At 55.3% G+C, this 15196-nt stretch overlaps 1 protein-coding gene across 7 annotated transcripts in view; it reads right to left on the minus strand.

Annotated features, from left to right (window-relative positions):
- The window catches only part of TNS3 (tensin 3), a 226005-nt gene that overhangs the window by 97055 nt on the left and 113754 nt on the right, over positions 1-15196 (minus strand). For all 7 annotated transcript variants that reach the window (XM_089917889.1, XM_089917887.1, XM_089917886.1 and 4 more), the window contains 3 exons: positions 9865-9977; positions 9709-9769; positions 8797-8872 (listed from right to left, as the gene is read on the minus strand). In XM_089917889.1, coding sequence (XP_089774015.1) covers positions 8797-8872; positions 9709-9769; positions 9865-9977 — 250 coding nt within the window. The remainder of the gene's footprint in view (positions 1-8796; positions 8873-9708; positions 9770-9864; positions 9978-15196) is intronic.

The following is a 15196-nucleotide window of genomic DNA, read 5'->3' on the forward strand; positions in this document are numbered from 1 at the left end:
GGGTAAAGAGGCATATGCAGCCTCGGGCAGCGCAGAAGGCCCAACGACAGCTCCCTTTCAGGGACACCTTCTCCTGCTCTGAGTTAAAGGGTTCAACCTGCAGGCAGCTCTTGACGGCAGCTCATGCCAACCAAGAGCCCCCGGGCCCGGCTCCCACCTTCCCCAGAACCCAAGACGTTCTGTGGGCTCCCCTCCTCTGGTCTCACCATCACTCATCACAGCAGACACACACGCGCGTGCCCGTGCACACGCGCGTGCACACACGAATCCCAGCCCACTCCAGGCACCGGGCAGGGGAAGGCAGAGGTCACCACACGCCCTGGGGCACGGGAGGGACAGCAAACGGGTTCACCCTCCCTAGGCTGCTAGCTCCCAATCATTCTGGGGCACAGGCACCTCCCCAGGCCCAGCGTGACTCTACTGTCTAAAGACTCCCAGTTTTTCACACGACAAGGGTTCAGGGTGGAAGGAACACAGGGGTATCCCACTGCCACAGAGCAGCCGCCCTCTGCGCACACGTGCCCTCACCGAGGGGCTTCCGGGGCCTCCTGACAACCCTCGCTGGTGGAGACCTGAGCCTCCCATACTCCCGCCCGTTGTTTCACCGTGGACTTCTCTTCCCACTGCTCAGGATGGTACCCGCCATCCCCTCCAGTCCTCCTGGCCACCTCAAGAATGACCCCCACTGTCTCCTGAAGGCACAGAAAAGCGCAGACGTCTCAGTCACATGGGGTCCTGGCGGCTCCAGCTGGAAAGGAGACGGACCCACCCAGCAGGAGCCCCGCCCCGGGGGCCTCTGGCACCCCCTGCAGAGCCAGCAACAATGCCTCATCCGCACCAATAAATCTTCGTAGCATCAGTGACAAGAGGCCAGAATCAGGCTCCTAGCGCTCCATGGAAAGAACCGTCAGCATTTTGCTTGACAGTAGTGCCCAGCGTGCGCCTTTTAAGGTATGAAGTATTGGTCACATTTTGCACCAATTAGAGACTGAGGTCTGTAACACCCCCTTCATCCCTCCAGGTCTCCCCAGAGAGTTTCTAGAGCACATAAATCCTCTGCCTTTGGATTTTAGAGCATCTGCATTTGAAACAATTTCAACCCACTTTGCTGGTGGCCCCGGCGGCTGTCTACACAGGCATCAAGGAATGTGCACGCTCAAAGACGATGCTACAACCACACGTGCTTAAAGGTTTAATAAGCTTGACGGCTGCCTACCTAAGTCAAAACACCTGCAGTATCCAGCGCCAGCACGAACCATGATTTCACTTCACTTGGAGGTGAAAATGATTTCAGAGGGTGGCAAGGCTGAAACTCACTTCCTAAACCATTAGTAGGTCAGCAGTCCTGGCTGTGACGGAAAACACAAGTAGATCCACTGGGCTGAGATGCAGAACGGATCAGGCCCGATCCAGGCCCAGGAGACCCACGGCACAGCGACGGAGAAGGATGTACACACAGCAAGTCCCAGGACAATACGGCACAACAGAAGTCCTTTAACGACCCCCACGGGAGCAAATCCAGAGGGGCCTGTGGACGCCTTCATCTTCCCTGATCTTACGTAAGTGCCCTTAGCAAGAAACAATAAACTCAGGTGCTGTTTGTTTGCAATGGCTCCTTGAGAAAGGTCCCCTCTGTTTAGAAGTCGGGTCGCTGGAGCCAGGTCACGGAGCCCTGCCCCACAAGGACAGAACGTAAGTGGCCACGGGGTTTGCACAAGCAGAGGCAGCAAGACGAGGCATGTGGCTGGGAAAGTGTTTACAAGCCCATCAGGGCTCTGGACCACAGCCAGGCTCCTGATGGGCCCGCGGCCCACGCGAATTCCTTAGCGAGGTTACATAATGACACGGCTGTGCTCTCCAACGCCTCTGCCCTCCCACCCGACAGGAGCATGTTTACTGAACACCTGAGGCTCTGCCCTTTAGAAGTTCTGGGGTGGACTCGAAAATCTGACCCTCAGTGCAAGCACATCGCAAAGACGGGCGGGTCAGGTGTGCAGTGGGACGGTGCGCACGGACAGGCTGGCAGTGTTCAGGCAAAGCTGGACAGCGGGTGGGTGTCACCGTGGCCCCCAGTGACAGCCCTCCCGCCAGCCCCCAAGTCGAAGGAATGACAGACGGAGCCCCCTCCACTTTCCCACATAGCATTCTCAACCCAAAGAGCTGACAAGGCCTTACTTCTTGTAAACTGGACCCCTGTTACCTCTGTGAACCAGTCTCAATGCAGAATCCCTCATGAGGAAAGAGGCAGGTTTATCTGTGTACGAGGCTGACATTTACCAAAATCAAGGAGGGAAAAAAAATCAAAGGACGACATTCCGCCTCACAGGATGGTGACCAAGGTGTCAACCTTCCCTGGGAGCTCCCTTCCACTTTCCAGAGCAGAGGCAGGCTCTGCAGACGCCAACCCAGCCGAGCCCTCTGCAGCTGGGGGGTGGGTAGCCTATAAAACATTCTCTGATGCTTAGGATTCTGTCCAAGTCACAATCGTTGCCAAATTCTTGATGAGAAATTAAACCGCCTACACATTCGAACCTTTACACAGAAAAGGCCCTCAAACATTCCCCACCTGCAGCTTTCTCCACTGAAGGAACGCCCACTGGATTCGCAGAGGTGCGCACCAAGCGATGACTCCCTAAAACTGAAGGACAGGGCAAACCGAAGTGCAGGGGTCTCCCACAGTTCATCTGCGCCCAGGGGCTTCTCCTGACTGGAGACTCTGGAAACCAGAGCCAACCTGCACCGCAGGAGGGGAGACGGCTCACGCCACTCCCCAGGAAGCTCAGCCAACACCAAGGAATGTTCTACCGCCCAGCTGCTTCCCTGTGTTGATCCCTGAGGTCATTTTCAGGTTGAACCAACAGCCCTGGGATTCCAAGGAGCCCACAGATCATGCAGTATAATGTGTCCCCCAGAGATTATGGTCTGAGTGTGGGGATGCCCTGGGCCCGTCCTCCAGGCCGGACAGCACAGCCTCAGAGACTCTCCTCCTTGGACACACTGGAATCCTCTCTCCCACCCGTGGACCTTCAGATCCTGCCTCTGTGCACTCGCGCACACACCAAGTTCTACTTGCACGAGAGTGATCTGCCAGCTCATCTCACTCAACAACTGGAACCTAAACTCTTGGAAGTAGGACCTGTGTGTGATTGCCGTTCACATCCACCATGTTACCTGTTCGGGACACACGCTGTGGGGAATGAACGAGAGAACGAATGACAAATCAGAGCCTAAGGTGCCGGAGAACCAATGGTACCTGATTTCACTATTAACCTTACTAGAATAGGTTTATTCTAGAATGGGTTTATTCAATGGACACAGGTATTATGGGCTGAATTCTGTGCCCCCAGAATTCATATGGTGAAGTCTTAAAGGTGGTTAAGGTAAAGTAGGGTTATATAGGTGGGCCCTAATCCAATCTGACTGGGGAGATCAGGACACAGACACAGCGCACACACACACACACACACACACACACACACACACACTCACACGAGGGAAGATGATGTGAAGACACAGGGAGAAGACAGCCATCTACATACCAAGGAGAGAAGACTCGGGAGGTACCAGCCCTCTGACACCTTGATCTCAGACTTCCAGCCTCCAGGACAGTGAGAAATGTCTATTGTTTAAGCCACCCAGTCTGTGGTACTTTGTCATGACAGCCCTGGGAAACGAATACAAGAGGCTAGAGCTACTCTGAGACTTCTTAGAGATCAATAGCTAAACTAAACCTCCTAGGTAATCAATTCCACGAATGGTGCAAGGAAAAATTACCCTGTGTGATGGAAAATTACCCATGTCCAGCTGTAACCCACATCGTCCTTCTCCCATCTGATAACGTTGCAAAAAATAAGTGCAGAGTGTACAAAAATGAAATGTAAACACAGGAAGTATAAATCAAATAATAATTCAGTCCGAAAATACTCCATGTTAAGAACATGGTGCAGGAAAGGGCTGGTTTTATCAAGTTAAGCGTTTCCTGTGAAGAGATCCCTATTTGCCGGCCTTTCCAACGGAAGCAAAAATTCACAGACAGCGTGACTTCACGGCACAAAACATTCCCCTCAAGAGACCCCATGGCGACAGGACACCTGAATGCCAGACCTCTCAGGTTCCTGCAGCATCGCTCAGGGCTCATCCATCTGGCTGTCCCCTCACGCAAGAGGCAACTTGCAGTTCTTGCTGGGGTGTGACCTTGCCCAGGGACTCCTGCTTCAGGGGCAGGCTCTGGGCAGTAAGCTGGGGACGATGGCACACTGGGTACAGGGTCCGCTCCTGGCTCCCAGCAAGCATGAGACACCACCCCTGAGGAGCACAATTACTGGCTCTGGAGAGGCTGGGACAAGTCAGCCACCTGCCTCAAGGGCTGGGCACCCACTAGGGAGGCAGACAAGGTACCCAGCCATGACAGATCATCAAACACGGCCGCAGGGAGGGCAGAGCCATGTGCCCCAGTCGTGCCTGATGTGGGTGACACGGGTGGGAGGCATTAGCAAGACCCAGAGGAAAGGGCCATGGGGCCGTGTGCAGAACCAGATAATACAGGATCTCTAGGGCTAAGTGATTGAGGGGGCAGGACACCCAGGGGATCCTATGCCACATACGGGAGCCTGGACCCTCTCCTCCCCCCGGAGGGAGGATGCTGGGCCACGGCTGCGGAACGCCGTGCTCGGACGGGGTCACGCTGTGAGGGCCAGGGCTCAGGGATTCAGGATCCATGTGGGTAGAGGATCTGCACGACTGACGAGAGAAGTGGAGCCAGGGGACGCCAGGACGAAGCTCCCACGCGGAGTCTGGGGAACCGGTGGGGACGGTCCTAGAAAGCAGCAGAATGGAGGCCAGGGGGCTGGCGGGCACCAAGGGCTGAACCTGAGGCCCGAGGACCGAAGGCAGAAGTGAAGAAGAGGCAGCGTGGACCCAGCGAGAGAGACACGGGGCCAACAGGACCAGCACTCGGGGGAGACGGATGCCCAGAGGACAGCAGCGCGGAGACCCGCCAGGAGCCGGAGGGGAACCGGCAGAGGGGCTCCCCAAAGAGAAAGGGCCCACGTGACAGGGAGTGCCACAGAGACGGCCACGGGGATGCGGTCCCTGGGATGCGGCCGGAGGGAGGAGAGAGGGCAGGGGCGGTTGGGCGTAAAGCATCCTTTGCTAAAACCTGGACAGGAAAGCAGGCAGGCAGAGGCAGGGGTACCCACGGCGGAGGAAGGGCCTGATCGCCAGGCAGAGAGGGGCCAGTTCTTCCTCCCCAGAACCTCCGAGGGGGGGGTGCAGCCCATGTGCTGAGGCCCACACCAGCCTTCTTACCATTGCTCCCACTTGGGCCTGTGCCGCACCCCACCTCTGTGCCCCCAGGACCGTGAGGGCCCCTCCCAGCACTATACGAGGAGGAGAGGTCCACCCACTCTGATGGCTCTAGGCCGACGGCCCCCTAGCCACACCGATGTCCGCCCTTCACCCTCCCCACCCGGGCCTCGCGCGCCTCCAGAGGTCTCGGGCAGGTGCTCCCTGAACTCTCGCTGGCCCGACGGCTTCACCTGCAGCTGGCGCTTCAGGATGTGCCACTCAGCACCAAGCAGACTCACAAGTGTCCGCTGGAAGGGAAACTTTTCGAGCAGGGCCTAATAATCCCACTTGCGGACTTCCCGTAGAGAAGGAGCAAAGCAGGCACAGGGAAGGGCGAATCCCATTTGGCCACTGGCTCGAAGCCACTTACCAATATACCTGAAAAGAGCCATGGGCTGAGCACACGCAGCGACAGTCACCTTTCACGTGGCCATGGGTGCCCAGAGGCACCATCTTTCATCTGCAGACGGTGCAGGCGACCGCGTCCCAAACTCCCAGGTCGGTGCCTCCCTGCTGCAGCAGGGCCGGCTTCGACAAGCTCGCCGCGCGCCGGGGGACGGCTCCCGGCGCCCACAACAGCACCGGCTGGCGGACACCGCGGGCTCCAAGCGTGTCTGCCAGCACCTCCTCCCCCAACCCTGCTTCCCAGCTCCCCAGGGCCAAATGGCAACCACCCACCCGGGTCCCCTCAGAACGACCCCACCCGCCTGCTCAGACCACATCCCAGCTGAAGCTGGGTGCACGTGATGCTCAGGTAGGCACCCTGCTCGCAGGCGGCGGTGCCGACGTGGGCCTAGGACAGCAGTGAGGCGTGCTAGGCGATCGCCCGGGGGCACGGGGAGGTGGCGGCCACCCCCAGGCCAAGCCTCAGTGGGCCCTCGGTCACAGCGCGAGGTCCTCACCCCCTGCCGGCTGCCCCAGCTCATCTCATCCCCACGACGCTCGCCTACGGTCCTCATGCAGCAGAAGGGGGCTCGAACGTGGACAAGACCCGTCTGAGGCCACCCAGTCCCCTTAAGCCATAGACCTGCTGGGAGCCCAGGCGTGGGACCCAAGGCCTGTCCGGCTGCGTGATGCCCCTGTTGGGCCTGCGGCTCCCAATCTGCTGTCGCTCGTATGTAGCTGCAGGGCTTCCTTCCTTCCACTCGAGACCAAGGGCTTTCTCCCCCACGTTCTCACTACCTCTCTAAGTCACAGTCCTACCAGGGTAATACTCTCAAAGGGTGATTCAGGGCATTTTCAGGACACAGAAAAGAGCTCTGCTAACACCACGCTTCCCAAAAGAAGACGGCAAAATCCAAGCCCTGCACGATCTGGCTTCAACCTCCCAGGACAAGTAATTCCCACAAGGTCATCCTCAAGGCCTGGGGACGCTGCACCCCCTGCCCAGGGCCTAACGCCCACCTCTGAGGGCGCTTCCGGCTGGACCCCCCAGCCGGCCGGCCCCAGCCAGCAGGACCCACGCTGCGGCGCTCTCTGGATGCCCCGGCTGCAAGACGTCCACTTCCCCCGCCAGGCTCCTTCAGGACATAGACGTCCCTGCGTCCCTCCCTTCCTTCCTGTGCTAGGGCCCAACTCAGACGTTCCGAAAGCTCAAAACGGGGCCTCTGGACAAATAACAGTATGAAAGGAAGGAGGGAGGGAAGAGACGGTGGGAGGGAGGGAAGGAGGAAGAGGGAAGGAAGGAGGACGGAGGAGGGAGGGGCGCAGGGATCCGGGGCAGATGAGGTGACTCGCCACCACCGGCCTCTGGACTGGCAACCTCCTGCTGCCTCGGGAAGACCCTGCAGCCACCAGCCTGCAATCAGGTGCTCTTTCTTGGAGGGGGAGCCCCTCCCTCGGGTCATCACAAAGGGACTCGGCCAACTACTCATCACGGACCCCAGGGAGCACCCAGCCTGGCCATGCCGACTCCAAGCCCTCTCCCAGACCAGGGGCAATGCCCAGCTGGGCGCACGTCCCAGCAGCAGCTCCGCCCTCTCGCAGACGCTCTGGGTCTCTTGGCCTCCTTTTTAAAGGAGGAAAACTGGACCCAGAGGACAGAGCTGGTGAGCAGACAAAAGTCACAGCCAGGTAAAGCCCTGGTTGGTGCCCGGCACACAACAGGTGCCCAATAAGTGCTCAGCCCTTTGCCCAACAATCCCAGGAGGTCCAAGGAGACTCGGCCAGGGCTGCATGCTGGGTAGAGGAGCACAAGAGTAGGGGCGTCCCTCCCCTGCCCCGTCCCTCCCCTCTCTCCTAACCACAGAGATGGGGAGGCCATGAGCTGCTGTGCAGAGCCAGGAAGGAGAACCCAGCCCCAAGCCCTCCTCCATCGGGGCAGCGCAACACCGTGGCTGAGAAAACAGGCTCGTGGAAACGTAGCAACCACCCTGCACCTCGGCCTTCCCACCTATGAATCGGGATGCTGGCTCTTCCATCTCAAGGTCGCGGGGAGGGTGAAAGACCATGACTGTAAAGTGCTCAACGTGCTGACTTGGAAACAGAGCCGTTTTGCGGTTGGTCTGCTTCTTATTCCCCCTCATGCACCTTCTGGGCCTGCAGATGCCTCTCTGGACACAGACCCCTGAGGCCTGGAGTGGAAGGGGCACCCCCTGGGGAGCCCGCCAAGGGGGCGTCAGCTGTGAACGTGCCCAGGATCTTTACCTTTGAGAACCTTCCTGAGAACGCAGGATGGGGCAAGGTGGGAGTGCACCAACCACGAAGAAAGGGTGGAAAACCCAAAATATTAGGAAAAGTTAACGAGACTCCTCAAAAACACTGGATGAGCCACTTAAATCAATAAAAAGCCAACTTGTGAACCATCTTATCTTCTTGTCACGGGGTGTCCTGGGCCTCAAACAGATTACAGGAGAGCTCTTCTGTGCCTGCGGGAAGCACGCACGTGCCTTAAAGGTTTTCCTGATTTCAGACAAATTTCTCTTTTTTAAGATGCATGCATTTTTTTATATTCAAGATAGAAAAAAGGCGAAGGTGGAACAGAGCAGGGTGTTGCTTCTGCCCCAAGAATCAAAACTATCTGGAGAAATCACTGTTTCAGTCATAAACCAAGCTGCAGTACACTAGCTGTATCTCCCACCTAAGCCACTAACGAGACATAAACATTTTATGTCTGTGCCCAGCCCCGGAAGGCCTAGGTCACGTTAAGACTCCACACTGTGCTCAGGTAACTGGAACCCTGGGAAGCGCAGTGGCTGAGCTAGGACTGTAATTTCAAGGGTGCACACAGCAAGCGGCTCTACCAATTTGTTCTGTTCCTTTCATTAAAATAGGTTTGCTCAGAAAATTAACCAACTGCCTTAAGGTAGAGGCTACTTTCCATTCTTCCCTCAGTTTTCTCGGGGCCGGGGTAGGGTGGGAGGCGGCTTTCATGTTCTTGCTTTAAGATGAACTTGGTTTTACCTTTCCAGGTATGATTATTGGCAGCAGAGGCAAGGCCGTGACACTCACCATGATGTCCCCTTTCAGGAGCTGGGCTGGCTCTATGGCGATATAGATCCTGCTTTGGTTTTCTGGGCCGACGTTGCTTTGGAATAAAGGAGAAGGTACATCATTACGCGATTTCATGATTTAATGGAAAGAATACGTTCTGAGAAAAGCAACCCCACAATTGAAATTAAACAAAATATCCTGCTTGGCCCAGGAATCCAATTCCTCAGACTCTCTCCTATGAAAATGAGTCCAAAGAACGTATGAAAAACCAACAGGGCCAGGCAGGGCCCTGATAGCAACATCACAGCCAGTGCCCGCCGGCCCGCCCCAGGCCCGTGCACGATGGAGTGCTCAGTGTAGGGTACTGGCGTGCCGATGCCAGCAGCCTCTGTGGTAAGCAGAGGGTGAGGCTGCCCAAGCTTCACCGGTGCCTGGGTCCAACAGGAGTCCGGACACGTGATAACAGTTCATTCTGAGTGATGACACAATGCTAAGAACATTTTTTACCTTTATTCATTTTCCATTGATGTGTATAAAATGCTTCTCCAAACAAAAAAAGCAAAGCAAATAAGTCTAGAATTAGTACATATTCTGGAAATGTCTGCCTGACCTTTGTCTAAACTGCGAAGGGGAGAGAAAGGGAGACCACCGTGGCCCTGTCCCATGTGTTTACTTCCACACGGTGTGCGGGGCCCTCTCCTTCCCCCAAGTCCCAGCGTCCATGTCCCTTCACAGAGCCAACTGTGTGACCGCAGCGAGACACCTGCTGGGCAGGATGACGGGGGCACTGCACCCACGGCTCCCCTTCCATCCCCTGCTCTTGGCTCACCTGGCTTCCCCCACTCAACCCTCCAGAGGGAGAAGCAGCCGGGAGCGGGCCCCCTCCCCCCCGGGCCCTCCGGAGGCCTCCAGGAAAGCAGCCACACTTACTAAATCCCCGACGTGTACATAGGCTGCATGGCTTGGTAGAGCTTGAGAAAGGGCCGGCACGCTGAAAGACACGCAGAATCGGCTATCAACACGCGGAACTGAGGGCCAGCGCCAGGCGGCGCATCTCGAGACCCTCACCCCGTGGGAGACACCCACCTCCGCCAGAGTCGAAGTTGGGGGTCCCATGCAGGATGACGAAATGCAGGAACAGGGGCGAGGCGTTCATCTTCACCGTTCCCGACAGGAGCCCGCTGAGGAACTGCACGTACCTGCGAAGGGCAGCCAGCTCAGGGCTCCTGCACAGCTCCCGAGCCCAGGTGGGGCCGGAGGGCAATGAGGAAACCCGCCTGCACTTCCGGGAGAGAACCCATCCTAACCGCTCACAGCAAGGAGGGTGTATGCACCCCAGGTCTCGGCCCACGCTCTGCAGAGCATGGCCAAGCCCACAGCCCACCGGGCGTCTCTGGGCCTTCCACGCTGACATGGCCAATGACCTGGAAGCACAGCCAAGGGTGCTTCCTGAGCATGAGCCCTCACACGCGGCGCCTCTCGCTCTGCACCCCGAGTGCAGGTGGCATCGCTTCTGTCCATGGAACCCACAGCCAGGCAGGGCTGGGCCACGGGGCTGGCACGGTCTCCCCGCAGAGAACGGGAAAGCAAGAGACCTGCCGTTCCATGGGCATGCTCCCTGAACCAAACCACACCTCTGAAGGCATGAAGGTCACTCGGCTTAACTCTCAGTCCTACCCACCCTGCCTTCTGCTCATACTAGGAAGCCTAGTGGGAGGCTGGAGTCCACACCCCCAGCCCACAGGAAGCCTTCGGATGCCACATCCCACTGTGAGAGCCTCCCCTACCATAAAGGGCACGAGCCCCCCTGAGCTGCACTGCCCTCCCGTCTTCTGGCTTCTCTGTGCCCTCCCTCCTCAAGGCCCATCTCAGCAGCAGAGTGCTCGTCTGCCGTGTGCCGGGAGACCTGCCTTCTCTCTGAACACCACACACAGCCTTGCGCGTCATGCTGACGGCCCCGCACCCTGCGTGGGTGCCTGGCGGCCTAGAGAGAAGATTGTACCCTGGAAGCATTGCCTCACTGGTTCCTCCCGCAGCACAAGGTGGCAGCTGTGACCCCAAGCGGGCACACACCTGCCAAGCTCTCAGATGCTGCCTGGCCTCGGCCTCTGCCACCACCCAGAGTGTGTGACTCCGGAGCAGAGCCAAACCCTACCATATCCAACATCTCTGTGCATCTCTAATGACTACACAGAGCCGCGTAGGCACAGGAAGGAAGCATTCACTGAATCACCAGGCTGTGCGGCCGGCACAGCGTCCTCTATACCCTCCAGCCAGCCCACCGCAGTCCACCCCCCTAGGAGGACCAGGGACCACCCCCTGCTCCCTAGGACTGAAGGCTAGTCAGGCTCAGCCTACTTAGGTTAAAAAAATTCTGGTTTTCTCTCTCTGGCTTATTTCACTCAGCATAATGTCCCCAAGGTCCATCCATGTTGTCACAAATGGCAGAATTTCATTATATTTTATGGCTCAGTAATACTCCACTGTGTGCGTGTGTATACACACACACACACACACATATTTTCTTTATCCATCCATCCACTGAGGGACACTTGAGTTGTTTCCGTATCTTGGCTATTGTGAATAAGGCCACATACAATACACACAGGAGTACAGGTATCTCTTCAAGAGCCTGTTTTCATTTCTTTCGGATATATACCCAGAGTGGAGTTGCTGGGTCATGTGGTAGTTCTATTTTTAATGTTTTAAGGAACCTCCGTGCTGTTTTCCATAGTTGCTGCACCAATTTACATTCTCACCAAGAGTGCACAAAGGCTCTCTTTTCTCCATGTTCTCGTAACCACTTGTTTTTTCTTGTCTTTTTTTTTTTTTTTGCAGTACGCGGGCCTCTCACTGCTGTGGCCTCTCCCATTGTGGAGCACAGGCTCCGGACGCGCAGGCTCAGTGGCCACGGCTCACGGGCCCAGCCGCTCCGCGGCATGTGGGATCTTCCCGGACCGGGGCACAAACCCGCGTCCCCTGCATCGGCAGGCGGACTCCCAACCACTGCGCCACCAGGGAAGCCCTCTTGACTTTTTGAGGGCTGGCATTCTAACAGGTGTGAGGTGACATCTCCTTGTGGTATGATATCACTCATAATATATGGAATCTAAAACAGCCAAACATATAAAAGCAGAGAGTAAAATGGTAGTTACCAGGGGCCAGGGGCTTTGGGGACAGAACAGAATTTTTAAAGGGTACAAACTTACAGTAAGTAGTAAATATGCCCTAGAGATACAATGCACAGTGTAGTAAATATTGTATTATAATTATCAAACTTGCTAAGAGATATAACTTAATTATTCCAACCACTAAAAAAGAAACGATAATTACTGTAACGTGACAGAGGTGCTAAGTACGGTTACAATGGCAATCGTATGACAATACGTGAATGTAACAAATTAACCTTGTAAGCCTTAAATTTACACAATGTCATTTGTCAAATATGCCTACATTTTTAAAAATATCGAATTTACACCAGCAATTCAGATGCAGTCCATTAGCTCAAGCAGCTGAATTTGCATACAAAGGAAACTGAACAAGAGAACATTTCTAGTAAATTTCAAAACCAAAGTTTAAAAACTCTACTTGAAATCTATCCTTTTAGAAAAAAATGTTAGAAAAGAACATTCACTTCAGCTTAGGGGCCCCTCCCAGTGTTTCAGTTTTCCTGGTGGCAAACCGCTCTTCCCTTTCAGAAGAGGACAAAACCTCACCCAAGTCACAGAGTCCAGACGCAAGCCCTGGAGGGCCCGGGAGGCCACGTGGCCGGGCAGTGGCTGCAGGAGCCTGGCCACCAGATGGCTCCACGTGCCTTCCCATTTTATCTTCTATCTCGACAGCAGACGTGCAGACACGAGAATATTCAGGTGACCTGTCCAGCTACTTTTTATCACCTAAGTGCCACGCACTGCAGATTTCTGGGTTCTCCGGCCACCCCCCACCCCCCTCCGCCGGGTCATGAGCACAGGAAAAGGGATCACAGACGCTGAGTTGGGGCCATGAGTCACCACCTGCTCCGGACAGCAGTCTCCCCTCCTCCAGCACTGGTCACCAGACAACCCGCTTCCTCAGCCTTGCCTGTGGCCCGGCTGCTGTGTTTACTCTGTGGGCACCTGGCCGTTCACTCCTTCTACACTGACCTCAGGTGGCCCTTCACTCTCTGGACATCCAAGGGACCCACGAGCACACAGACCAGGCATCACGGAGGGGGGTGAGGGTCAGTTTCCGTTTTACATTTTGATGCAACCGTGGAGGGTCCTCCCCTTGCCCTGACACAGCCTGGCCGGCGCCATTGCCCAGCAGCCAGAGGGGGTATGAGAAGGTGCTTCTTTCAGGTGGCGTGTCGGCATGACCACAGAAGAATGTTGATTCCCTGCAAGCTCCCGAAAAAGGAGACAGAAGACAAGGGCCAGCCCTCACATGGGGTTAGGGACAGAAGGGAGGGAGTGCCCAGTCCTCTGCCTGGGATCCAGACACGGTCGCCTGCCCTCCTGACCAGTCCATCATGGAACCAGTGCAAAAAAGCCCTTCTCATCTGCCCTTTAGAGAAATCTGCTTTATATCGATTCCCGTTTTAGGTAAATCAAAGACGTCAAATGTTATTATAAAATGCAACTTACTTCTTCCTTCACATGCTTCCTTGATAAGGAAAAAATATAAAATTGTTTTATATTTCACGGGATTTTCTATTAATGAAGTGCTACTTTCCAGCAATTATACTGCCTAACTTTGCGGAGCTGAAGTCATTTTGGGTGCTTGTTCATAGGATGCAATACAAGCGCAATTTCTGAGTCCAAGTTCTGGATTTTGTGATACTGCAAAAGTTTACCATAAGGCTTGTTAGCGGCATGACTGAGATCAGAACAGCCTTTAAACAAAATCTCACGCCAAGCCCGTCACCCCGCCATCCACCTCCTAAGAGAGGGACAGGTGACAAGGGTCATATATGTACTAACTTTTGTAAAGCATATGGACAGTGTGGAGACAGCACCCTTGTCCCTTCCTTCCAGCTGTGATAAGTACAGTTCTGTGGCTGATGGTGGACATAAATGAGCCGGACGTAAGCCTGGGGGCGCCTCACCTGTGACCCCAGCCCACCACCAAGCACCCAGGCAGGTCAGCATGGCCACCGGGGACAGCACAGGCCCTTTGCTTATCTCCGGGGCTTTCCTCCAGGGCCTGCAGGCAACTACCGGCAAATCCGAAACTCCAGACCGCACAGCTGAGCAGCTGTCGGCCCTGGCTCCCCCAGTGACTGTGGCCTCAGCCCAGGGGGCACTCCTGGCCCCCTGGGGGCTCAATGCCATAAATTAAGCCTATCTCCTCTCTATGCACCATCGATGAGTGTGTGATGGGGGAGGAGTAAAGAAAACCTTTGTACGGGAAAACACATTTTTCATGAATTTTACATTGGTGTGGCCTCATCCTGCTGTTCCCAGAACCCTTTCACACCCTCATCGGTCCCTCTGACCAGCAGGCTCAGAAGCTCTGCTGTAGGCCACCCGAGCGTGACCTGGAAAAGAGAATGCTGTTCTTAAGTCCCAAAGACATCACATACAAAACGCCCGATAAAAACAACAAAGTTCATTGCTAATATACGCCGTAATTGCTGCTGCAGTCAGCAGTGGAGCTAGCCACCACCTGCACCGTGGGAGAGAGAGGACAGGTAAACAGGGCCCACGTGGCAGGAAACTACCTGGAGAGCTGCCATCACTCCCAAAGAAAAACAATTCAGGCCACGGCTGAAAATAAGAGGGAAGAAGAGCAAAGGCAAGGATTCCACAATTAGTTCCTCCAGAAAAGTGTGGCAAGGCTGAATGTCAACTCTTGTCTATGTGATATTCACCCACAGCACTGAAGGAAAGGTGTGTACGAATGAACGGACAGGGTGTCAGATGGCCTCTCAAAGCCCATCCCAGTGTCTTACCCAAAACAGAAAGTCCTCCCTGGTCAGCGCAGCTTTCACAGCCACACATGTCAGACAGCTCACCTGTCTCCCAGCTGTGCTCTTCTTTCTTTCGAGGGAAATAACTCCCTGGGGATGAGGTTTTCCCCACTTCGTCTCAACTAGCAAGTACAATTAAGAAACCAAGCTTGCAGCTGGCAGGGCACTAACAGAAGAGCACACGCTTCCTTCACGTTCCAAAGCAGCTCGAACTTTGCAGTTGTTCATTGCATTATTTATAACCTCTTTCCAAAGCAGAAACTTACATGTGGAGTTTCCCTAAATCTTCCTAAATATGTGAGTTGTACTTGACATAAGCTTAAATATCCCTGAAAACAAGTGTGAAATGATACTTTTGTAAGCAGAAGGAGCCACTGTGTCGGCCCATCTCTCCCTAAGGCTTCCTGGTGTCACCTCCATACACTCAGTGGCTACAGCTGCAGGGGAAGCACGGAAGGCGGGGAGACGTGG

The sequence above is a fragment of the Delphinapterus leucas genome, chromosome 9 (assembly GCF_059928025.1).
Source record: "Delphinapterus leucas isolate spDelLeu-1000000601 "Yukka" chromosome 9, BTC_Dleu_Yukka2, whole genome shotgun sequence".
NCBI lineage: Eukaryota > Metazoa > Chordata > Mammalia > Artiodactyla > Monodontidae > Delphinapterus > Delphinapterus leucas.